At 41.3% G+C, this 27311-nt stretch overlaps 1 protein-coding gene across 1 annotated transcript in view; it reads right to left on the bottom strand.

Moving 5' to 3' along the window:
* The window catches only part of Scamp1 (secretory carrier membrane protein 1), a 96139-nt gene that overhangs the window by 23026 nt on the left and 45802 nt on the right, over window positions 1-27311 (bottom strand). Inside the window, exons 3-5 of the mRNA XM_075976297.1 lie at window positions 6822-6920; window positions 4926-5034; window positions 2882-3010 (exon numbers count right to left, since the gene is read on the bottom strand). Of these exons, the coding sequence (XP_075832412.1) occupies window positions 2882-3010; window positions 4926-5034; window positions 6822-6920 (337 nt within the window). The remainder of the gene's footprint in view (window positions 1-2881; window positions 3011-4925; window positions 5035-6821; window positions 6921-27311) is intronic.

Genomic DNA, 27311 nt, shown 5'->3' with positions numbered 1-27311 from the left:
CTTACTAATGAAATGACTCAAAATCCTTTTTTCTCAAAATAAAGACTTTTCTTCAAAATAAAGGCTTAAAAATGGAACTAAAATTCCTGTGAAATGGGAAATTATTTTGTAGTTCTAAAGGACTCTGGCTGTCTTAAGTTTGGTGTTGTGTGTGTGTGTGTGTGTGTGTGTGTGTGTGTGTGTGTATGTTCTAATGTTAGCATGTTCTAACTTAAATTTCCATCTTCAAAAGAATAGTTTTTTAAAGTTTATTTTCTATTTCACTTGCAGAAAATGAGGAGCATGTATAGATCTATATTAATGTTTTAAAATCAAGTACAGAAAGTACCAACTTAACTTTTTGTAATATGTTACTTTTCTCCTAGATGTTTTTAAAGTAACCATGGTCAGTGAATCTTGCACTCAATAAAAGCCAGCATGTCTTGGGTAGCTGGTGAAGCTGTGCACCTGAGCAGGGCACAGAAAGAAGACAAAGGCTATGGACCCCGCCATCTGTGTGTTAATTTCAACGTGTCTATGCTGGTGGATGGTGAATACAGACCAAACGCTGGACAGACCTTTAAGCCATCTTGTTCACATGATTTGCAAGGTTAAGTTACAGTTTTTTTTTACGTGAAAGCTTTATTTGCTTTATGAGGCACAAATCTATGTCTGCTGGTCTGAATTTGCAACTGCTGGCGCCATGTAACTCTTGATAAATACGGATTACAAAGAGATGGCTACAGGTGCGCGCGCATCTCCTCTGCTGCCTGGTGGCTGGTGTCCATGCTTTAGTTTTTGTAAATTCAAAAGCACATTCAAAAAGGTCAGGGTTTACTCCACAGTGAAAGTTCTAATTGCTTTTGTTCATTATCTGCTTCCATTTAGGAACCTTTGAAAACCCATCTTCAATGTATTCATTAAAATGGAAATCACTTCTTCATCTTGGCTTTCTGTAGCTGGCATACCATGAGTCTAACCCTGGCCTCGAGAGACCAGCTTACCCAGATAGTTTGGTACATAGTGACTTTGCTATATAATGTTGGACAACGCTGGGCAAAGCTTTAGCTTCTCTAAGACTAACTAAACAATGTAGTACTTGGTGGAGGATGCAGTAGGGCTCTTCACTGCCTAACAACAAGTCAGTCTCTCACAAGTGCTAGCTCTCACTATGACGGAGTATCAACCTTTCTATCAGCCCTCAGATCCACACCAGGCCAATACTCCCGGAAGTACCCACTAAAGCAGTCTCTACTTAATGTGGGCAAATTCCTCACTGCTCATACTTCATTTCAAGCAGTGCTTCTTTGAAACAGAACCCTAAGTAGAATCTTGAGTCCCTTTTTTAAAAAGACTGGCAAAATAAATAAGACTGAGAAAAGCTGTAACTAACTGCATTACTGCTGAGAGACTCTGCAAGTTATGCATTTTTAAAACCAAACAAATTGATTTTGAAGCCATCGTTAGTACTTAACAATTAAAGTTAAACTAAAAATTTTTCCTACCCAGCCTCTATTTACTAAATTTATCATAGAATTTTCCAACTACCTCTACCATAAAAAAATCTGTTAAAGTTAAATAAATTATGCCTAAAATATTATGCCATTTTTAAAATTCATATACAAAAAATGCATATATGACACAGAGAAATATACTAATTAAATAAGGCATAGAAACTGGTTAACATGTATATATATAGAATTATACCTTATGTATCAAACATATATAATACTATAGGCAGCAAGGCCAAATCTCAACAAGAAACTAAGAGTCTAAAAATAATAGCCAGCTGGGTGGGTTGATGTACACCTTTAATCCCAGCACTTGGGAGGCAGACACAGGTAGATCTCTGAGTTCCGGGCCAATGTGGTCTATGTAGTGAATTCCTGGACAGCCATGGCTACATAAAGAGAGCCTGCCTCAAAAAAAAAAAAAAATTTAAAGTAATATTCACTATAATTTTTTGGAAGGCAGCTATGCTCACCACTATGCCACCAACACAGGTCCACTGTAATTTTTAGACTGAGAGCAAATGTTCTTTTTTAAAACTGTGACATAAGTAGTGCCCAGAAAGAATTGCTTCTCATGCGGAGACATGAAGAATGCTCCTAAGAGTCTAAAGAAAATGATCACATCCACTCGAGAAGGCGGGCCCTAAAGCCTCACTAAACACACAGTGAAGCTCACACGCTTTCACTGCCTACAAACGACCTGCTGCCCCATCTGAACAGCCTCTCTCCTGACAATGGCGTCAACAGGGCAGATCAGAGAGTAAGGGGAAGAGAGAAGTCTGTGTGTACACAGTGGGCCTTAGCAGCTCGCCATTCATTTCCTATTTCAAAGCATGTGCATCCCAGCTGAAAATGCTCTAATGTTTAATGAAACTGCCCTGCAGTACGCAATCTCAAGAATAAAAGTACTCATAGCCACTTGACCATGAGAAGTGCGCTGTGCCCAAAGAGAATTTTAAAGTTACAGTTCACATTACAGCATCTCCATCTCTTTCTAAAACCAGCCACAGTGCTACATTTAACAGAATCTAAATGACTCTCCTTTGCATAAAAATAGTATGCTTAATTTTGCCACAGCAAGTCTCGCCTAGATAACATTCTTCTAGGAAAAAGGTCTTCACAAAAGCCTTCCCATGACAGACAAGACACCGTTCATCAGCCAGTGCTGGTGCTCCATGTGTAGGCTTCCCTCGTCCAGACTTGGACTGCTACCTGTTACACAATTGTTGTATCGAAATATGATGTTCAGTTCTGAAATTATGACTATTAATATCTGTATGAAAAGACATTTAACATGCATTTTAAATATATCACTTTCAAAAAGGTGTCTACTGATGAAAATATGAACTCAAAAGGCATCTGTACATAAATATGATTGGTTCTATACTCACACATCCATAAGTAGTACATAAGCTTTACTGTCTTCTGGAATTCTACAGGAATGTCTACAGAAAAGTCTTGATAGAAACAAGGTCCCACAGGAAAATTGCTAGGAAGAGGTGGCCAATTATTTTTTCTCCCTGTAAGTTAAAAAAAAAAGTTACTGCAACAAATACATTGTGTTCTTACTTTTCTGTCAAAGTACAGCGCACTGTTCTGGTAGACGATGTACAAAACAGGACCACCGCCTCTCTACACTCTACAGCCTTGAAAGCCAAGCTGACGCTTTTTTTTTTCTCAGACTAACATTTTAGAAACAACAAATGCTAATAAAATTTTCCAGTATCATATACCACATTTAACACATCTATGTATAGGAGAACCCAAGGACAAACCCTGAGAGTTTCCTAAATCAGGTTTAGTTCAAAGGCCCAGGGCCTGGCTACCGCGAGGAAGGCCATCCAATTCTTAAACTTCCATTTCCTCCTCAGTGCACGAGTCCTTCAGCAGAATTCTGCTAAATTCCTAACTGATGTGCATTGGGAAATAAGGTTCTCAACAACACAGACCAAAGAATCAAGTCTGGAGTGAATGACTGGGGGATTCCAGCATCCTGAAAACCAGAGAAATCAGGTGCGGTGTCTGCATAAACAAAAGATGGACAGCAAGACTTGGGAAATGAAGTCAGCAACAAAAATTAAACATAAAGCACAAATTCAGACAAAAATACAAATAAAAATAACAACTAAAGTCACTTTCTGATATTAAATATATAACTTTTAACATTCAATTATACATATTTTTACCTAGCTGGACATTTCTCATAAAGAGAAGTATAACCCGCTGTTTATCCTCAGCATGTGCCCTCAGTCACACTAATTGTAGTATTAGAACTGGGGACTGGGATGTAACGCAGTGGCACAGCACTTGCCCTGCCTAAGATGGGTCCTCAGGAACACACAAGACACATGACACTACGTAAGAGTCGCCAACAGCAAGCAGCGAGGAACGGAGGCTCTGGAACAGAAGTACCCAAGCCACTAGCTGACTGTGTGGTCTTAAGAAACTTCACCTTCACTTCTTCAGAAAGTTAACTCCTGGGTCACACTTCCCAGGATGGTGCTGAGGATTTAATATGGATTAAAAGGCAAAAAAAGTACTTCAATATACTAATATACTGTAAAATTCAATAATTAAAGTCCATCTCTTTGTTACTATCTACCAAAATATCTTTCATCTGTCATAGAAGTGATTAGTGTTAGTCAGCAGTAAGAAAATAAGACACATTATCATTAACGAGATCTCTCTCCTAGAGACACAATCTCTGATGTTGCAATCAAGGAAATGACCCAGGATAAGCATGTCCTTGAGAGACCTGAGACCTAAACACTGTAAGACAAGGAAGAAATATTCAGTATTACAGCCACCTAGCAACCCCTCCCTTAACTCCCCTCCTCCTTCCTGTGGCTGCTAACTTTCCTTCACGGGTTCTTAGAGTCATCTTCAGTACTCAGAGCCTGAAGAGATCCCACAGCATGTAATTAATCATACAAACGCTTTCTTCACATTTCGACAAGTATAATGTATCTGTGAGGAAAAGACCAATAATCCCAACAGGTCGGACTCCGAAGAGGGGCGCACTCAAAGTTCAGTGGAACTACTGAGAAGCCACACCTCCGCTCTCAGGTGCCTTCCTTTCTTCTGAGGGCCTTTCTCTTAGCCTGCATTAAGATCTTTCATTTCTACCCCAGCTCTTTTCCAAAGAAAGAAAGAAAGGATTTAAGAGAGCCAAGGGCAGAATCAAAGGCTCCTGGCTTGGAATAAAGTGAATGGATCCGATCTGTGTCTCACTTTCTGTGAGGACGCCAACACTCGTCTAGTCTATCAAAGGACTGTGCTATCATCAGGCAAGATCAGCGAGCTGCGGGTATCAAGGGAGCAATCTGCTGTGTCTGACCTCTTTGCTAGAATCAGAAAACAGGGCCGAGGTTTATCACCAGACCTAGTGACTCAAAGCAAGGACAGACATTTTCATCCCAACCCTCTGGATACTACCATGCTGACTCAGGCTCTGCATCTCCCGTTCTCGGCGGTCTAACTCCGCAGCCTTTCTCTCTAGCTCTTCTTGGCGCTTGAGGAGTTCAGCTTGAGCCAAGGCATGTTCCTGAACAAAATTACCAACACACATACATTACCAGACAGTCCAAATAGTCTAACATTCACATGCCAACTCTTATCTTTACCATGAGAGAAACCTCAGTTAAATGTACTTTCGAAATATAGGAATTTACTGAAGGCTATAGTTTTGGAAAATACTGTAGAGATATTTGATTCATTTTGCCTTTAGTTATGGAAGCCCTCAGAAGCAATATTAAGTCCACAGGATAGGAGAAAACAAACAATCCACCTTTCATTAAGAATAGCCAGAGAGCTTTTTAAAAACCCATTCCCTTTGGATGGATACCTTGCTCAGCCTAGATACAGTAGAAAGGGCCTTGGACCTTCCCTAAAGCTGTGTGCCTTACCCTCTGTTAGGAGTAGATTGGGGGATGGGGTGAGTGGATAGGTGGAGGAGAGGGAGTGGGAACTGGGATTGGTATGTAAAATTTAAAAAAATTGATTTCTTCTTTTAAAAAAAGATTAAAAAATAAAAATATTTTGCTTGTTAAAAAAAAGGATAGCCAGAGAGCTGGGCAGTGGTGGCATTTGCCTTTAATTCTAGCACTCAGGAGGCAGAAGCGGCAGATCTATGAGTTCAAGGCCAGTCTAGTCTACACAGAGAGAGAAACCCTGTCTCAAAAAAGCAAAAAATGAAAAGAAAAAAAGTCAGAGACTGGAGATAGAGAGACGGCTCATCAATTAAGAGCAAGCACATGTATGCGATTCTTGCAGTTCCCAGCACCCACATCAAGTGGCTCATAACTAGCCTGTGACTCCAGCCTCCACCGGATGTGCACACATCACACACAGCCACCTAAGTACATGTCATTGAGAACAATAAAAATAAATCTTCTAAAAACAGAGCGGCAAGACTCTAGGTGACCCTGTGCCCAGGTGAGAGGAAGTGAGGTGAGGTACAGCTAGGGAGAGACGATTGGCATTCAGGACGACTCAGCTAGCTCGGAAAGCAGAGTCAAATGACAAGTAGGCTCCACAAGAACAAGAATAGTTCAAACATCTCTGAAATGTCCTAAGACGCTGAGGGGTTGGGGATGTACTCTAACTCTGTGTTAGAGCAGCCATGCATTTCTTTTTTTTTTTTAATTTATTTATTTAAGATTTCTGTCTCCTCCCCGTCACCGCCTCCCATTTCCCTCCCCCTCTCCCAATCAACTCCCCCTCTCTCATTAGCCCAAAGAGCAATCAGGGTTCCCTGTCCTGTGAGAAGTCCAAGGACCGCCCACCTCCATCCAGGTCTAGTAAGGTGAGCATCCAAACTGCCTAGGCTCCCCCAAAGCCAGTACGTGCAGTAGGATCAAAACCCACTGCGATTGTTCTTGAGTTCTCAGTAGTCCTCATTGTCCGCTATGTTCAGCGAGTCTGGTTTTATTCCAGGCTTTTTCAGACCCAGGCCAGCTGGCCTTGGTGAGTTCCCGGAAGAACATCCCCATTGTCTCAGTGTGTGGGTGCACCCCTCGCGGTCCTGAGTTCCTTGTTCGTGCTCTCTCTCCATCTGCTCCTGATTTGGACCTTGGGGTTTCAGTCCGGTGCTCCAATGTCAGCCATGCATCTCATATGCTGGCTTTCCTGGACACTTGCCATCTCCCACGTCCTCTGCTGCCCACTGAGTCGTGGCTAGCTCTCTCCCAGTCATGCTTATTATTCTGTCATTGTTACTGTAGTGGTATTATTCATTGAAATCAAAGGCAATAAACATTTCACTATATGAACTATACAATAAGATGATAGATGATCTTCTAGTATTAATCTACACAGTTAACATGCACTAACCTTTGTGATCTGTGTGTAAGCTGGGTGTTCCTCTGTTGGTTTCATTATTGCTGGCTGGGTGTTGGGTACATTAGGCATTTTCACGCTGCCTGGTGGAGGCTAAAAAGGTAAAAGACAAATTATGTAACACAGAGACCCAACCTTAACTTATTTCAAAAGAATCATAGAAAGCAAAGTCCCAAGGCCTGCCTGTCTCCATGCCTTCTCACAGTCATGCTTAAAACGCCTCAGCTCCGCACTGCCACTTTCTAACCCACTTACCAGTTTTCCAGTGCTCAGTGCACCAGGGAAGAACAGAGCACAACTGGTTCCTTACAGTAACGACACCGTCAGACTAAAGAACTGCATAAAATAGCAGGACATAGGGCCATCTGCTTGTACCTGGGAGGCTAAGGCAGGAGCCCAAAAGCTCAGGAGCCTGAGAACATGAGATAAAAGAAAGGAAGAGAGAGCGACAAGGGGGGGGGGCAGAGGGGAAGGGGAGATATGGAAGTTTACAATCAGCTCTTCCCTCTGAAGACAGACACATGTCAAAGGCCTGAAAATGTTAAACTAGAAACCTGCCACAAAACATCACTAACAACCCCACTTTGTCAGGAACACCAGCCATACATGAACGCGGCTGGAGCACCTAGTGGAGATAGACAGCTGGAAGTCTGTCTATGAGGACTTAATAAACTATTACATACACACCTGGTGTGAACTTCAAAGAAAACGAGTCAACATTGTAGAAGAAAATGTTAAATGCTAAATTGAGATTTTCAAGATGAACACAGATTTATATAGCAAACTGTTACCAAAGGAATTTAATATACTTCTCTATTATTTGCCTCCCCAACAGATACATCATATAGCACTTTTTGTTGTTGTTGTTGTTGTTAATGTTTTGTTTTTGAGGCAGGGTCTCTTATGTAACCCTAGCTGGCTGGAATTGGCTTTAAACTCAGAGATCTGCCTGCCTCTGCCTCCAGGTCATGTACCACCATAAAGGTATGCTCCACCATATCCTGCAGTAATACTTTAACAGTTAAAAAGGAATTGGGACCAAGTGTCATGTCACATGCCTGTATTCTCAGCCCTCGGGGGCAGAAGAATTACTGCAAATTCAAAGATGGTCTGATCTACAGAGTGAGGTCCAAGTTAGAGTCCCCTAGAGAGCAAGACATTCTCTTTAAAGAAAACAGAACAAAACAGTGTGTAAGATCCCAGTACTCAGAAGGATCACAAGGTTGAGGCTAACCTGGGCTAACTACATAACATGACATATAAACAATCAAGAGAACAGAAGCACAAGACCAAGCAGCTTGGCAGCACTTGAGGAAAACACAAAATCACCCTGAAAATCAACCAGCTAAAACCTTTATCAGCACCCTGCTGCCTTAAATACCAAGCAGTCTGAGTATAAGAAGTTGATGGGGTGAGAGACAGAAGGCCAACATATCCAAGTCAGAGTCACGGAGACAAGCCCTGCTCACAAACACTAGTGTGTGCAAGCCATCTTCACATTCAGTTTCTTCCCATTTGCACATGTCCCAGTGTGTCTGCAACTACAGGACACATGGTCACTTCAAGTCAAGCACAGTTCTGGAGAAAGACCTTTGCCCAACTGCTATGACAACTGCTCCTGATTCTCCTATGTCTTCACCTCTGAGTAAGAGCAGTAAACAATAAACCACTCTTGCGTGTGTGTGAGAGTATATACACACGTGTGAGTGCCCATGGAGGCCAGAGGAGGGTGTGAGTATATATATATATATATATACACACACACACACACACACACACACACACACACACACACACACACACACACACACGTGTGAGTGCCCATGGAGGCCAGAGAAGGGTGTGTGTGAGTATATATATATATATATACACACACACACACGTGTGAGTGCCCATGGAGGCCAGAGGAAGGTGTGTGTGTGTGTGTGTGTCAGATCTCTCAAATGCAGTTACAGGAATTTGTGAGCTACCGATATAGGTGCTGGGATGCAAATTCTGGTTCTCATGACTGAGCAGCAAGTGGTCTTAACCACTGAGCCCCACTCCAGACCAAGACTGCCATTTCAGGCACAGGTAAGACCATACAGTCGTAGAGAAAGATAGCATGTAGTATCTAAAAGGCTACTTCAAGGTTCACTTAAATAACTATGTATTCAGTCAAACACATAACTAAGCTAAGATATCTAAAAAGGCTGAAAGATACTCAACATCCTTAGCCATCTGAGAAATGCAAATCAGAACAACTCTGATATTCCATCTTATACCTGTAAGAATGGCCAAGATCAAAAACACTGATGACAACTTATATAGGAGAGCATGTAGGGTAAAAAAAAAACCACTCCTGCATTGCTGGTGGGAGTGCAAATTAGTATAGTCCCTTAGGATATCAGTATGGTGATTTCTCAGAAAATTAGGAAACAACCTTCCTCAAAACACAGTAATACCACTTTTGGGTATATACCCAAAGGATGCTCAATAGTACCACAAGGACATGTGCTCAACTATGTTCATAGCAGCACTGTTTGTCATAGCCAGAATCTGGAAAAAAACTTAATGCCCCTCAACCAAAGCACAGATAAGGAAAATATGGTACATTTCTACAACGGAGTACTATACAGCAGAAAAAAACAATGACATCTTAAAATTTGCAGGCAAATGAATAGATCTAGAAAACATTGTATTGAGTGAGGTAACCCAGACCCAGAAAGACAAATATTGTATGTACTCACTCATATGTGGCTTTTAGACATAGAACAAAGAAAAACCAGACTACAATTCACAATCCCAGAGAACCTAGACAACAAAGAGGACCCTAAGAGACACATATATAGATCTAATCTACATGGGACGTAGAAAAAGAAAAGATCTCCTGAATAAATTGGGAGCATGGGGACCATGGATGAGGACAGAAGGGGAGGAGGAGTGGAGGGGAGGAAAGAAAAATATATAGCTCATTAAAAACATTTTTTACAAAAAGTCAGCAAACACCGAAAACAAAGAAGACCTGAACACACTAAAATAATCAAATACAAACTAAAAAATATTTATTAAACATGAGGTTAGTAAAAGCTTAACAAGGGTAATGATGGTCAAAGCTTAGTAACAAATTGGTCTTCAAATGACTGTGACTCTGAAAATGCTTGAGTGGCTACGTAAAGGGTAGGTGAAGTCCCAAGGGAAGGCGTGCCGATGATGGGTGCAGCTATGTTAGGGACCCCGGTGCCTCACCATGGGAAGGGCATAGCCTTCCCTGGATGAGACTAGGGATAGAAAGTCCTCCTCTGGTGTTAAGTGTTTCAGAAGACTGGCCAGTGTATGCAAGAAGTAGCAACTGCAGCTGTCTCCTCCCTCCATCCCCTCCTACACCCCCTACAGAGAGGAACTGTTCTGACTCAGTAAACTAGCTGAGGTTATAGCTGCTTCACAGTTGGTACTCAGCCCATTAACCTGAGCATGCCCACACGACCCCAGCCTTACTGTTTGTTTGTCTGGGTGTCTGTTCTTTCTTCATCCCCTTGTTCCAGGGAGGTCTCCAGGGCTGAGCTAGACCCGGCAAAACTATACAAGTGAAACTCTCTCCATACCTACTCAATATAGTTCTGGAGGTCCTAGCTAGAGCAATAAGACACCAAAGGGAAATCAAGGGGATACAAATTGGAAAAGAAGAAGTCAAACTCTGTTTGCTGATGATATGATAGTTTACATAAGTGATTCTAAAAATTCTACCAAGGAACTTCTATAAGTGAAACCTCTAAGACTTCCTTCAGAGAAAACTGTTAAGTATGATAGACAAGTTAACTACAGACAACATTAAGATGAAAGGGTAACTAAGGAAATGGAAATGAGTCTAAAGAAGACACAGAACACAGTGCAGAGAAACAAAACACAGAATACAGGAGTGCTTGTAGGCTTGATGATGGGGTTCAGGGGCCTGTCAACTAAGACCCAGGGAAGGAGATCAGAGAATAAAAGTCGGTGTCAAAGCAGGATGGAGAGACATGTACCTCACACTGAAAACTCTAAAACACAAACTAGGTCTTTAAGAAAATTAATAGACACGTCACATCAAAATAACAAACTTAAAACTAAGGGATAGTAAAAGCATCCAGGGGTGAAGGAGACAATGCCTAAAGAAAAAAATGCCAGTAAGAACGTGAAATACTTCCTGACTGCAAACAGGGGAGCTCAGATACAGTGTGGCAATGAGATTCAGTGCTCATGTCGAGTTGTGAGTCAGCCAGGTTAGCATCTGAGAACTGTTTAGGTCAAGAGCATGCATCTCGGAACGCTGAGTAAGTCAGTCAGACTGAGAAGCATGGCCTCTCTTTCTATCCCATCTCTCTGCTCCCCACAGCCAACCTAGAAAAGTCATCTTCCTTCTGGTGTGTGAAGTCCTGCCTCACACCCAGAAGGGCCCAGAAGGAAGCAAAGCACACAGAACGACCAAGAAACATCTGAGCACATGGCTAGGCCCACTAAGCAATGTCCCCCACACTGCTGTCCATTCTGCATCGTATGTGAGCACAAAGGAGTCTGAAACCTTCATATGGCATGAACTTTGATTATACACATTAGCTGTGCTTCACTCAGGAGTGCCAACCATGAGAACAAGACCTGCATCCTACCACCTCCTACAGACATGATGTGGGATTCCCCTCTGCATGTTGTGAATACTGTTAGTTAATAAAGAAGCTGCTTTGGGCCTGTTGATAGGGCAGTGTAGGGATAAGTCCCGCCCCTTGGGGGGCGTGTTCACCTCGGGCTAATGTTTGCCTATAAATTTGGTGAGCGTGCTCCCAGCCATCCCTTCTGCTTTCCTGGTCTCCGCGGGAATGGTGGTTCTGTAAGTCTATTTCGCCATTAAAGCTGTATATATATTTTTACAATCTGTCTGCATTCATTTACGCCGTTACATTTTGGCGCCCAACGTGGGGCTATTTTGCCCCCGACTCAAGCGGGTAGCCCACTAGCTAACACAGCACCCTCCTGGGCGCTGCTTTTTAGTTCGTTACTCGGGCCCCAGTGCCGAGTCTGAGACACACTTGGCCAGACAGGCCCATTCTCCCCGCCTGCTCGCCAGAGCAATTAACCCCTCCCTGCCTGCCTTGGCTAAGTTTGGAGCGGAACCCCACTGCCTGAATTAGCAGAAACTCAAGTACCTGCGGTTTTGCAACAAAAGCTTCCACAGCGGCAGATTTGGTCTGATACAAAGTGACTTGGCCGGGCGGTGGTGGCGCACGCCTTTGATACCAGCACTTGGGAGGCAGAGGCAGGCAGATCTCTGTGAGTTTGAGGCCGGCCGGGCAGTGGTGGCGCACGCCTTTAATCCCAGCACTTGGGAGGCAGAGACAGGCGGATCTCTGTGAGTTCAAGGCCAGCCTGGTCTACAAGAGCTAGTTCTAGGACAGGCTCCAAAAATACAGAGACCACCACTGGCAGGAACCTATCATTGCAGGTAAAAAAAATTTTCTTTTATAAATAAAATGTCTGAACACATTACTGTTCAAGAATTTAACAGTTTTTTTAATTGTACCATGTGGGAGATTTTACAAGAGGTGTCTATCACCCCACATCTATGGATCCTTCTGGGATTCATAGTTTTCATTGGCAATAAATGGTTTGATAATAGAAATATGATAAAGTCTTTACGAGACGAATCCAGGATTCTTAAGGCAGAGATTGAACGCGTAAAAACAATTGAGAATGACAACAATCTTCTCAAGAATCAGACTGAAGTTCTCCAGGCTGATGTTAAGGAGAAATTCATTACTATAGAAGAGGGAACAGCTGATTTGGATCGTAAGCTTCAGTCCGTTTCTGTAGGAACTGAAACATTAGTGGCTGATATTAAGGAGAAATTCATTACTATGGAAGAGGGAACAGCTGATTTGGATCATAAGCTTCAGTCCCTTTCTGTAGGAAATGAAACATTAACTGAGAGAATCAAAACTGCTGAATGTGACAATCGGATTTTGTCTAAAGCTTATGACAGATTGACGGAAAGATTGTCAATACAAGAAGGCACAGTTTATGCCATAAAAATTATGTCCAAAGATGAGATGTTATCTCTAACGGACAAATTTCATACTTTAGAATCCTCAATGAAGGCTTTGGAACATAATTCTGGACAGGAGATTCAGACATTGAAGAAGGCAATGGTGAATAGAATTGAAAAGATTGAGGAATTTCTAAATTCTGATGAAGAAGAGCAAAGGGTAGAAAGGCAAATTTTAACTACATCTGTGGGTAAATCTCTCCGGGACAATTTCCACAAAGCTCTACCTACAGCTCTACGTGCCTTTCCAGTAATAACAACAGAGAAGGTGATTGGTTCCAAAAACCCTAGGGTCATCAAGGAGGATACATGGGAGCCTGTCCGTATGAATGATCTCAAGGAAATAAAACAGGCTGTCATGACTTTTGGGATGCAAGCCTCTTTTGTTAAAGAGATGCTAAGATCTTGGGCCACGACAAGCAGAGCAACCCCCTCGAACTGGCTTCAGCTGAGCTCTGCGGTACTTGAGAGTGGACCGCAATTGAAATGGAAATGCTTATTCAGGCAAGAGGCTAGACTCTTAGAACAGCAGGAAAAAGCAAAGGGAATTGACATTTCCCTAGATAAAATTCTAGGTGAAGGGCTCTTTTCCGACCCTCAGGAACAAGCTAATTTGGATGAAAACACACTCTCCATGTGTACTACAGCAGCCTTAAGGGCTTGGGACAGGGTACAAGACCCAGGACAGAAAATGGAATCATTTGTCAGAGTTAAACAGGGTCAGAGAGAACCCTTTAGTGACTTTTTACAAAGATTAACTAAGGCTGTACAAATAGGGACAAAAATCTGACCCAGAAGCAAGACGTATAATGATTGAGTCTTTGGCTTATGAAAATGCAAATGTGGAATGCAAAAGGATTTTGGGCCCTTTAAAGCTCAGATCAGCGCCCTTGGAAGAATGGGTCTTGCATATACTCAATGTTGATACATTTGATTATGGCACTGAAGCATGGGTAGAAGAAGCAATTTCCAATGGTAAAAGGAGACACCAGAATACCAAATGTTTTAATTGTGGCAAAATGGGTCATATGAAAAGGAATTGTAGACAACGAATTTTCAGAAATAATAATAATAATAATAATAATAATGCATCTTTCAGAAATGATAATAATAATAACAATAATAATAATAATGCATCTTCTAGAAATAACAGGAATAGGAGGACTCAGCCTTCAGGTTTATGTAGAAGATGTGGAAAAGGCAGACATTGGACGAATGAATGCAGGTCTACAAGAGATAGACAAGGCAACCTGATACAGACGGGAAACGTGAGGGGGGGGGCCTCACAGGCCCCCATGGCAAACATGGTTCAGTCATTTCCAGTTTCTGCAGAGAACGTGCCTCGTCAGGACAATTAGGAAGCCCCATGCCTACTGTTACAAGCAATAATGATCAGAAAGATAAGTTACGTGTGTTTTGGCAAACTTCTATAAATGATCAAAGACCTAAACTGAGAGTGTGTGTAAATGGCATTTTTATTACTGGCCTGCTGGACACAGGTGCTGATGTAAGTATCATTACCCCAGAATCTTGGCATCCGTATTGGCCTCTTCAGAATGTAAATGTTCAGCTCCTGGGAATTGGAACCCTATCTCGAGTAAGGCAGAGCATGAGATGGGTTGAATGTATAGGGCCAGAGGGACAAATAGGAAAATTAAGGCCATATGTAGCCAATATCGCAATGAATTTAAGGGGTTGTGACCTATTACAACAATGGAATGCCGAAATTAACATTCCTGCTACTTCTAGAGCCTATATTTCTGAGAATAATATTAAAAGATATTACAAACGGAGAAAAGCGGCCATTCGGGCTGTACAAGAACAAGCAATTGATGTCCCTTCAGAGATACCAACAGCCTTGCCTCTAAAATGGTTGACTGAGAAACCAATATGGACAAAGCAATGGCCTTTAGCTGAGGAAAAGTTACAGGCTTTAGAACAGCTGGTACAAGAACAATTAGATGCTGGACATATAGAAGAATCTACCAGCCCTTGGAATTCTCCTGTATTTGTGGTTAAGAAAAAATCAGGTAAATGGAGAATGGTGACAGATCTCAGGGCCATCAACAAGGTTATTCAACCTATGGGCCCTCTGAAATCTGGAATTCCTTTGCCCTCTTTATTACCAAAAGGATGGCCTCTCATAGTTATTGATTTAAAGGATTGTTTTTTCACTATACCTTTACAAAAAGAAGATAGAGAAAAATTTGCCTTCACAGTGCCTACTTATAACAATTCTCAACCTAAGAGGAGGTACCACTGGACCGTCCTCCCCCAGGGTATGTTAAATAGCCCCTCCCTGTGCCAATATTTTGTGAACCAACCATTGCAAATAATACGCAAGAAATCTCCCAAATCTATAGTATACCATTACATGGATGACATTTTGTTATCCAATTTAAACATGGATACCTTGAACAGACTGAAGAAATAAAGATACTTTTACCTAAATGGGGATTGCAAATCGCTCCTGAAAAGATTCAGAAGGGAGATTCTGTTAATTATTTAGGTTATAAAATAGGTTTGCAAAAAATTAAGACACAAAAAGCACAAATTAGGAGAGATTGCCTACGGACTCTTAATGACTTTCAAAGACTGTTAGGAGACATTTCCAGTCTACGACCAGCTATTGGAATAACACCTGATCTAATAATTCATTTGAACAAAACCTTGGATGGTGATAAAGATTTAAACAGTCCCAGAGAATTAACAGCTGAAGCAAAAAAGGAACAGACAATGATTGAGGAAAAATTACAACCGGCACATGTGGACAGGGTGAATCCAGAGCTCGATTGTATTCTCGTCATACTACCATCAAAAATTTCTCCTACAGGAATTTTAATGCAGAGAGATGATATTATTTTGGAATGGATCTTTTTACCACATAAACCAAGTAAGAAACTGAAAACTTATGTGGAGAAAGTCTCTGAGTTAATTATAAAAGGCAAGCTGAGACTTCGTCAACTAGCAGGCATAGACCCAGCAGAAATTATAGTGCCTTTCACTGCTGATGAACTAAAGAAATTATGGGAAGATAATGAACCATGGCAAAGAGCTTGTGCTAATTTTTTGGGAGACATTAATAACAACTATCCAAAAAGCAAGAGGCTTAACTTCATAAAGAAAACTTCTTGGATTCTTCCTCGAATCGTCCGTGATGCTCCCATAACTGGAGCCCGTACATTCTATACTGATGCCAATAAATCATGGAAGGCAGGTTACAAATCAGAAGACTTGGGTAAGGTGGAACAAAGTCCTTATAATTCTGTCCAGAAGGCGGAATTATATGCCATCTTATGGTGCTAAGGGATTTTAAAGAGCCTATTAATATAGTCACTGATTCACAATACGCAGAAAGAGTTATTTTACATATTGAAACTGCTGAATTTATACCTGATGATACAGAACTAACCTCATTGCTTCTCCAGGTTCAAGATTTGATCAGGAACAGGCTTTGCCCTATGTACATAACACACATCCGATCCCATACGGGTCTGCCACATCCTCTAGCATAAGGTAATGCAGAAATTGATCAATTATTGATTGGTAGTGTGCTACAAGCCTCTGAATTTCATAAAAAAACATCATGTTAATAGCAAAGGTTTGAAGAGTTTTCAATTACACGGCAACAAGCTAAGGAGATTGTAAAGAAATGCCCTACTTGCTCTTTCTATAACCAAACACCACTGCCTACAGGGGCTAATCCAAAGGGCACCCAAAGGAATGAAATCTGGCAGATGGATGTGTTCCACTTTGCAGAATTTGGCAAATTAAAATATGTTCATCACACCATTGACACTTATTCAGGCTTTCAGTGGGCAACTGCTTTAAGTTCAGAAAAAGCTGATTCAGTAATCACTCATTTATTAGAAGTCATGGCTATCATGGGTATTCCTACACAAATAATGATGGATAATGGTCCTGCTTATGTTTCTAGGAAAATGAAACGGTTTTTTGATTATTACAATATCAAGCATGTTACAGGTATACCATACAATCTTACAGGTCAAGCAGTCATAGAAAGATCAAATCGAACTATAAAGGATATGTTGAACAAACAGAAAGGGGTAGAAAACACCCCCAGAAATAGGTTACATAATGCTTTGTTAACCTTGAATTTTCTCAACGCTAATGAGAAGGGAACGACGGCTGCAGAAAGACATTGGATAATGGAAAAGTCTGCTGAACTAAATCAACCAGTTTATTTCAAGGATGTGCTGACCTCACAATGGAAGGGAGGACATGTGCTACGTTGGGGAAGGGGTTTTGCTCTTATCTCCATGGGTAAGGAAAAATTGTGGATACTGTCAAAATTAATAAAGGTTCAGTTTGAAGAAGAGAGGCCACTTGGAAAAGATAAATAACAATTCTTTCATAAGGATGGCGAGCATACTGATGGTAAGAAATACAGATAGGTTGGAGGCAGGGTTCTTTTCTTATCTCCACAGGAAAATACTGATCTTCAAAGAAATTAAGGAACCCTGAATATTTAATTACTGATGGATGGACATTTTGTAAGTATTAATTTATATATATATATATATATATATTTCTTATTAAACATTTCTTTATAAATATGTAGAGCTGGTTTTGAAGTTGGACTCTGGCTCAGTCCCTCTCCAATTCCAAGCCTGTTAGTAAGAGAAAAACCCAGAGTTTCTGGAGTTTCTGTCTCATGTCAAGAGCCATGATATGGGACAGAAAGAAATATGAGTTTAGAAAACATCTTTGCTTTTCTTCATATCTATCATACTTTTCATTGAATATATCTATCATGCCTTTCATTGAATATATATATATGTATGGCTATATATGTCTATATGATTAATGTTTAAGTTTTTCACAATGAACAATGAGTTTTTCCTGAAGTGACATTTGAAGTTTCCAGGAAGAAGATGGGGTCCCACAACAACAACTCTACCTGGTTGATATGATGTCATGATACTGATAGCGCTACTACAAGACCTGTTTTGGATACCAGCTGCACAAGACGATCCCAACTTGGTTAGCTGAAATGGTGCACATCTTATACAACATTCTGGCCAGACCTCCACAAAATACTCAGAGACTATTTGCAATTTTAAAAGACATTGATCTTGAAATTTAACCATCATTTTACTTTCACAGGATCCCCCAGAAAGAACGTTGCCCCCATGACAGCTGGAAGTAATTCTAGAGGACGACGTCCCCTCTCCCAGTAAAGTTTACCCCTGGGTTTAGGGACATCATTTAGGGGTTGGGAGGTTGGGGGAGGAATTTTATAAGCTCAGGGATCATTTTGAAAAAAAAGAAAGAGGGAATGATGGGATAATAGATTTATAATTGTGAGTTACTGCTTTTAGACAAATATATTGGTATCCATTCTTGTATATTGATACAAAGTTAAATTATATTGACTATTGTATGCATGCATATTTCTATTTCTGTTTAAAACATATTTTATGTATTGACATATATTGTATTGATAAATATATATTGTATATATTTACCATATTGCAGTGTACATTTCTACCTCTGATTAAGATACTTATATAATGTTTGTATATTGATATATATTTACCATATTGCAATGTATATTTGTACAGTGTTTATATTTGGAGGTCATTATCCTCATTTGTTACACAGTTGTTTATTGTCTTAGTCTTTAAGTTAGATAGATATTGAGAATTATATAGATAAATAGTCATCTAAGTTGGTCATTTATAATTAGACTAATCAGGTTCTCTAGATATATAGAGATTATACTCAGTATAGATAGATAATCTTCGACCTCTTCAAAAAGCTGTAGAAAATGGCCTTTAATCTAACTCAGAGTTTCGTGATAGTGAGAGACAATTGCTCCTCGCAACACCACTCTATTCCCAAGAGAATGTTGAGCACCAAAGACACTCCACCTGGAGCCTTTCTATTTGGCAGAACTGGCCTTTGGGCAAAGAAATGCCCATACCTCAACCACTGACAGAGATACAGAGCGTGCATCAATGGATAAAACAGGACTGTCATATCCTGCCAAGACAGGGTAAGATAGTTTTGAAAAGTTCCTTGCCTTTAATAATGGTATGTCAGTTATGTTAGGCCTTAGCCAAAATCGGTTGACTCAACATTGCAAACGAGACTTTGGGTGATTGCCCAGGTAGCCAGTTGTCTCTGTCAATTGTTGCACATTTTGGATATATCTCGTTTGTTGAGTAGTGTTTAGTCCCTTCTCAGATCTTTGATGGAGTTGAAGATTATATAATTGTAGTTCCTCTCTACATTATTTGGACTCCTTGAGATAGAATGTTTAGCAAAGCTTTTGTGCTCAATATTGTTTGTTATATTTATTATTTGTTGTTATTGTATATAGTTGTATTTGGTTTGGTTCTGTCTTATTTAGACAAAAAGGGGAGATGTGGGGATAAGTCCCGCCCCTTGGGGGGCGTGTTCGCCTCGGGCTAATGTTTGCCTATAAATTTGGTGAGCGTGCTCCCAGCTGTCCCTTCTGCTTTCCTGGTCTCCGCAGGAACAGTGGTTCTGTAAGTCTATTTCGCCATTAAAGCTGTATATATATTTTTACAATCTGTCTGCATTCGTTTACGCCGTTACAGGGCAGACCATAGGTTGGCAGGGAAGACAGAACTAAATGTGGGGAGAAAGAAGGGTGAAAGCAGAGAGAAGCCATAGAGCTGCCACTGGAGACAGACGTGCTGAAACTTTGCTGGTAGGCCACGACCTCATGGTGATGAACAGATTAATGGAGATGGGTTAAATTAAGATGTAAGAGTTAACCAATAAGATGCTAGAGCTAATGGGCTAAGCAGTGATTTAAATAATATAGTTTCTATGTGATTATTTTGGGGCTGAGCAGCCAGGAACCAACAAGCGGCCTTCCTAACACCACAGACAAGACAAGAGGTCAAAGCACTGTATCATTAACTCTCACAAGGGAATCCTGCCTGAGACAGAGAAAGTGGAACCATGAGGGAAGTCTGAGAGGCTAGAAAGGTCTCTCACGGATGCTTCACGGTATCAAATCTTCATTTTGTACTAGACAAAACTCTAGACACAAAGGAGCACCAACCTGCCTTCTGGATACTCAGAACACGTGTGTGCACCAGTGTAAAGTGAATTCTATCCTGGACAAACCACTCTGGCAGCACTGAAAAACCTTGAGCACTAAGAAAATCACGTGGAGATGGGTGGTAGGGTATGCATCTTTAATCCCAGCACCTGGAAGGCAGAGGCAGGCAGATCTCTATGAGTTCGAGGCTATCCTGGTCTACAAGAGTGAGTTCTAGAACACCCATAGCTATAGAGAGAGACATCATCTCAAAATAGAAATAACGAAAAAGGAAGAAAGGGAGGGAGGGAGGGAGGGAGGGAGGGAGGGAGGGAGGGAGGGAGGGAGGAAAGAAGTAGGAAGACAAGAAAGAAGAAAGAAAATCACATGGTGCAGAGACCAACACAGAACAAGCTGGAGAGGCCAGGATGAGAACAGACAGGACTCTCATGCAGAACCACAGTCTGAAGGAGCAGACTCTACATCCTTCCCTATGGCAGGTGAGATTTCACCTCTTAGGATACTTTTAAACATCTCTGGGAAAGTCAGGGGCTAGCATTCTTTAATACTTTAGAGCACTTTACCTCTATATTTGCATATTCTGTGTGGATTTAGAAAACTCAACTAGAACCAATGAGTAAAAATTACAGAATGATCTACATTGCCTCAGCAGACTTAGGACATTATAATAATAATCATGGTTATATAATTATAGATTTGACTATTCTATAATATATTGAGCTTTCTGCTTACCAGGAACCCCAAGAGCATTACACACACAATGACAACATTCAAATCCCTTCCTTCCAGGACTGAGAAATTTAAGGATTGTCTATGTCACATAAAAATTTACATCTCCTTGGTGACAAGATGCTCTTGCTGAAGACACTGCAAACATGGTCACAGGACATAACAAATAAAGCTAAGAACGTCCTCCCTGCTAGATCTCAGGGTGTTGGGAAGTGCCACTCTGGGGAGAAAAGTCATCAATGCTCTTATGGCTATGCACTCCCAGGAATGATTCTGAACAAGCCTGCCTCCCCATGCTGCCATGGAGTGGGAGGGCTCATGGGGCTCAACCACTCCCAGTGGCCGATGGGAGGGGGACACAAGTTCACGAGTGATACCACTGGCAAGGTATACCTGCTCCTGTGCACAGTCATTGCTCACACTCCTGCACATAACCCTAAGGAAACTCACTGGCCACACACAAAAGATGTAAAAGTAGAGAGAGGGCTAGCTGGGAAAAGAGTGGAGATTGTCGGGGGGAGGAATATGAGGATGATAGGGGAACGGGAGAAATACAGCATGTACACATACTGAAAATGTCATCACTATCCACTGGTATGCATGATCAATATGTGCTAATGAAACATTTAAAACCATGTTCTCCTTCCCCATGTACTAGAGTTTACACTCGAACCCCAGAACCAGCCCTATGCTTTCCAATGCTCAGGGTCTATGGGATGGTCTTTTGTACATTCATTATATGTTCCAGCTTCAGAAACCTTAGACACTTAGAAAATGTAGACTCCAGGCCTCACCAGAGACAACCTATGGATTGAAAGAGAAGAAATTTGCATTTCTAACTGGTCGACATGTTGAACAACTTCCTCAGTAATCCTTACACAAGCAAACTTGGAGTTTCCTCAGGCAGCTTCCGTAATCACTAAGGCACGCAAACGAAACTGCTCTAAGGAATTCTGCAACTTTTTAGATCGTGGCAGCAGCTGACTGTGGCTATGCTTACATGGATTCCCTTAGTTCTGAGAACAAGGACAGATATACATGCTACCTAAGAACCAGGACATATAAACAGAATTACCACAATCAACGGTGACAATCAAGGTTGTCCTGTGGCTATCACATGCATTTAAGGGAGGAGGAAAAGAGGGAGAGAGGAGGCTGTGTGAAAACTACAGGCCAGTCATAACTATAATGTGTGATGAACACACCAGAAGGAGAATGGTCAGAGAGGACAGAAATTTGAAAGAAAAAAGAATGACTGAAAATGTCTTCAGGTTAATGTCAGACAGCAAACCAGAGACCCAGGGAGCACACACAATACTCAGGGAAGAAATAAAACACACTCTACATATACACTGACATACTGTTCTCAAACTAGAGAAAATCAGAAAGATAAACAACCTGAAAGTCAGACAAGGGACAAAAACCCAGCTTGCCTGAGAGCAACAAAGATAAATGTATCTTGGAGGCAGAGGGTAGCTCAACAGTTAAGCGCACTCGCTGCTCTTACAGAGGACCTGATTTTACTTCCCAGCACCCACATGGTGGTCCAGAGGATCTGATGCCGTCTTTGGGTACCTGCAGGTACTGGCATGCGTGGGGTACACAGACAGAATTTTTAAAAATATTTATATCTAACTTCTCAGACATCAGACAAAGAAGAGAGTGATGTCAAAAACAACTGAGGAGAAAATAAAGTCCCAAGCCTAGACTGCTGTATCCTGAGACACTATTCCTCAAAGCTGAAGAACATAGGACTTCGCACACACATCAAGGAGCTTGTCGATGTGCCTCTGGGAAGAAGGGAGACAATATGGTCAGAACTTAGGGTCTACTCAAGGGAAGAAGATCTGAGGAAAGGCCATAAGGACAAAGCAAAAACTTCTTTTTCACATTGTCAACAGCAAACAGTTGGTTTGAAATGCCAATAGCACAGACTCTGAGTATAGAGTCATATGCATATACTTCTTGTATGTCTATGTTTATATACACACACATATATGAGTGAGATGAATGACAGAAATAATATAAGGATCAAAGGGGGGACTATTAATCCTGTTAGTAGTATAAGGCATTTTTATTGCCCATAAAGAGGTATAGAGTTATTTTGTTTGTATTTGGATTTAAGTGGATTTGAAAACTCTAAGAAATAAAATCATCAAACTTAACTTTTGTGTTAAGAAAGAAAAGAAAAGCAGGTTCATACAGGATGCTCAGTTAAAAACACCAAGTGTCACAGACCAAAATGGGGGAGGAAAACAAATAGAAAACAGCATAAATATAGGCGACACCAGCCCAACTACAAAATTTCTCTGAATGTCAATGACTTAAGTACAGCAAGCAAACCAAAGATTTTCAAAATGGAAGAGTTAGTGGAAGAAGATCATCCACTGCCACAAACACTGAAGAGCAGGCTACTAAAGAAAACCAGCGCCAGGATTAATTCTCAGGCCAGCAACCCCAAGAAGAGCAAGCCCACTCTAGCTGGAACAAAGAGGGGAGCCCTAGCTGCTGGACTGTGAACTGAAAAGCAAAGGGACATTCTCTTTGCTTCACTGGTGATAACAAGAAAGCTAAGCTTCATAAAATGCCTTGGTGCTAACCCAACTGAAGAGGGAGGGGCTCAAAGGCCACTGAGTCACAGCAAGATTTTAAAAACCAAACCAAATCAAACCCAAACCACTCCGGTCAGCAGGAGAAAGTACTACAATGGCACATTACTCTCAAGATGACTAACTTCCTCATCAGATACCAAAGAGACATGATGGTAGCTTATCCAGACAGCTGAGCAGAAGCAAGTCCCTGTGACAGGCTAGGCTTTCTTTTCTCCAAGTTCCTCTAAACAGATATGCTAGATATATGTCAGCATAATCTACAATCACACACACAAACACACATGCAGTTACTGGCAACATGAACCTTCCCTCAGGCTCACGGATACTTAATTCAGAAAGCAGCATCTTCAAGAGCTGTCAGGACACCAGGAAGGACTCCCACATGCAGGACAGACTGCAGAGTAGCCTGGGGTTGATCAGGAAGGCATACTTTTACAACTAAGCTCAAAAGGCAGAAGGAAGGAAATAAAGAAACCATAAACTGAAGTAAATACAATAGAAAAACTACAGATTAATTAAAACTACATATAAAATTAATTAAGCTATGAAAATAAGCAGAGTTGATCATCTTTAGGTGGACTAAAAACAACAGAGATGACTCAAAACTTAAAAACTGAATATGAGGAATTACCACAGATGCCAGAAAAATTACGAGAACCATAGGACGTTCTTCTAAACAATTCTACACCAACGACACGGGTTAGCTGAATTCCTAGAGCAACAGAATGCACCAAGACTGAGTAAGCAGAAATAGAAGGCTTGAACAGATGATAATAAAGACAGGGCAATCATCCAGAACCTCCCAGCATGGAGCTGCACAGGGCAAGAAATCCCACACCGAGAACACCAGGTAATCATGAGTTAAAGCTGTTCTCTTCCTTTGTGGTTGTTCTATTTTGAAACAAACTCTCTCTGTTTCCCAGGCTGGCCTTAAACTCCTGACCCTTGTGCCTCCACCAGAGTGTGCCACCAGGTCCAACTACTGTATTTCTCGAATTTTTCCCAAAATTGAGCTAAAGGGAATATTTACACACATTTTATGAAGCTAATTAATTACTTTGACACCCAAGACACTTTAAGAAAACAAAAGCAAGAATAGGAGACATGAGTCAGTGGTCAAGGGCCCAGTCTTAAGTCTCCTAATGCTGTGAGAAAACACATGACCAAAGCAACATGGGGAGGAGAGGGTTTATTTCAGCTTAGAGCTTGTGGTCCATTATCCCGGGAAGTCAGAGAGGAGCACTCTTACTGGCTTGCTCGGCCTGCTTTTTCACACAGCTCAGGACCAGCTGCCCAGGGTGGTCTCACCCACAGTAGGCCACTAAGAAATGTCCAACAGACAAGCTTACAGGCTGGTGTTATGTAGCATTGTCTCAAGTTTGATTCCGCTTTGCAGCTAACTCTAGCTTGTGTCAAGTTGACATAAACCAACCAGAACAAGCCCATTCTGCTTCTGTAAAGAACTGGGACTCAGTTCTCAGAACAGGGTTAGCAGCTGACACTGACCTGGAACACCAGCTCCAGGGAAGCTGATGCCGGCCTTCTTCTCTTCTGAGGGCACTGCACTCACATGTAAACACACACCCCCCCACCACATTTCCACCCTATATTCACACACCACACACAGATCACACACACACACACACACACACACACACACACACCACATTTCCACCATATATTCACACACCACACACAGATCACACACACACACACACACACACACACACACACACACACCACATTTCCACCATATATTCACACACCACACACACAGATCACACACACACACCACACACAACAGAACACATACATCAAACACACCACAAACATACAAACCCCACACATATACCCCGTACCTCCACCACATACCACATGCACAAACAATACACACAACCACACATATACACAAACTCACACAAAACATTACACACATCACACCACTCACATAAAATACCACACAGACAACACACACACGACACACATACCATACACAGACAACACACACAACACATACACACAACCACTCATACAATATAACACAACACACACACATAGACAACACACATACATTCATACTACACATATACACCCACACAACACATACACACAACCACTTATGATACAACATGCACACCACATAACACACCACATAAAAAAAAAAAAAAACTAAAGAAGCCAGGTGGTGGTGGTACACACCTTTAATCCCAGCACTCAAGAGGTAAGCAGAAGGATTTTGGTGAGTTCAAAGTCAGCATGGTCTACGGAGCAAGTTCCAGGACAGCCAGGGCTAAACAGAGGGACCCTGTCTTGAAAAAACAAACACACCAAACCAAAAAAAAAAAAAAAAGGAAACAAAACTGCAGGCCAAGTTCTCTAAGGAAAATTAATTTGTTCCCAAACCCTCAAAAGGACACCAGCAAACAAAATTCAACAACATACTTTTTAATTACACATCATGACCAAATGAGATTTATCCTTGACCCATTAAGGCTGATACACTACATATGATAGTCAACATGACACACTGTGTCAACAGAACAGAAAGTGACGATCACAAGCCAGAGCCAGAGACCCCTGAGGGTCCGGATGTGAATCTGGAACCTTCAAGGGAGTAGACCTAAGCCAGGACCCCTGTGGGTCTGGGCATGAGTCTAGGAACTCCGAGGAACTAGGCCTGAGCCAGGACCTCTATGGGTCTGGGCGCTGGTTTGGGACATCAAAGGGAATAGGCAGAAACCTGAAACTTCTGGGGGTCCCAGTGTGAGTCTGGGAATCTGAGGGAGTAAGCCTGAGCCAGGTCCTCTGCAGTTCTAGGTACACCTGAGCCTGGGAACTCCAAGGCAGGAGACCGGAGCCAGAGACCTTGGCAGGACCAACCCCTAGGAGGGGATCCAGACCAGGATTTACAGAAAGAAGTCAAAGCCAGTAACATAGGCCAAAGTAGGCCTGAGACAGCAAACTCCAAAGGAGCAAAGCAAAGCTGAGGAGCACTGAGCTACCTTCAGGAACATGGGGTAACCAATGGGGTAACTAGAACTATGGCACTGACTGTACCATCTAGAACAACCATAGCCCCAGCCACACCTATTAGAGAAAAAGATGAGTAGAAAAGGTAAGAACATATGCAACACCACAAAAAGCAACATAACATCAGTAAAGCCAAAAGACCCTACAAAAGCAAGACTTTAATAACCAAATATAGATGAAACAGAAGAAAATGACCTAAAAAAATTACTTCAAGAGAATGTTTGAAACTCTTAAAAGAAGAAATGAGAAATCCCCTTAAAGAAATGGAAAAGACAAACAAAAAATTAGAAGACATCAGCAAATCCCTTAAAGAAAACCAAGAAAAAGCAATCAAACATATGAAAGAAACTATTGAAGACTTGAAAACTGAAATAGAGACAAGAAAACATAAGCGAGGAAATTATAGAAACAGAAATCATGAGAAAAACATCAGGAACCACAAACACAAGGATGAACAATAGAATACAAGATATGGAAGAGAGAATCTCAAGTGCTGAAGATACATTAGAGAAAACAGACTCATCAGTTAAAGAAACCATTAAATCTAACAAAAGCTTAACCCAAAATATCCACGAAATATGGGGCACCATGAAAAGGCCAAATCTAAGAATAATAGGGATAGAAGAAGGAGTTGTTCAACTCAAAAGCACAGAAAATATATTTAACAAAATCATAGAAGAAAACTTTCCCAACCTAAAGAAAGATATGCCTATGAAGATACAAGAAGCTTACAGAACACCAAATAGACTGGATCCAAAAAAAGTCCTCTTACCACATAATAATCAAAACACTAAACATACAGAGTAATATTCTTTCGAATATTAAGAGCCACAAAGGAAAAAGGCCAAGTAACATATAAAGGTAGACCTATCAGAATTACCTGAATTCTGATTGGAGACAGGAAAGCTAGAAGGTCATGGTCAAGCGTTATGCAGACATTAAGAGATCATGAATGCTAGTCCAGACTACTATGCCCAGCAAAACTTTCAATCACCATA

The sequence above is a fragment of the Microtus pennsylvanicus genome, chromosome 6 (assembly GCF_037038515.1).
Source record: "Microtus pennsylvanicus isolate mMicPen1 chromosome 6, mMicPen1.hap1, whole genome shotgun sequence".
Taxonomy (NCBI): Eukaryota; Metazoa; Chordata; class Mammalia; order Rodentia; family Cricetidae; genus Microtus; species Microtus pennsylvanicus.
The sequence above is the reverse complement of the archived record's forward strand: the minus strand, read 5'-3'. Positions and strand labels throughout refer to the sequence as shown.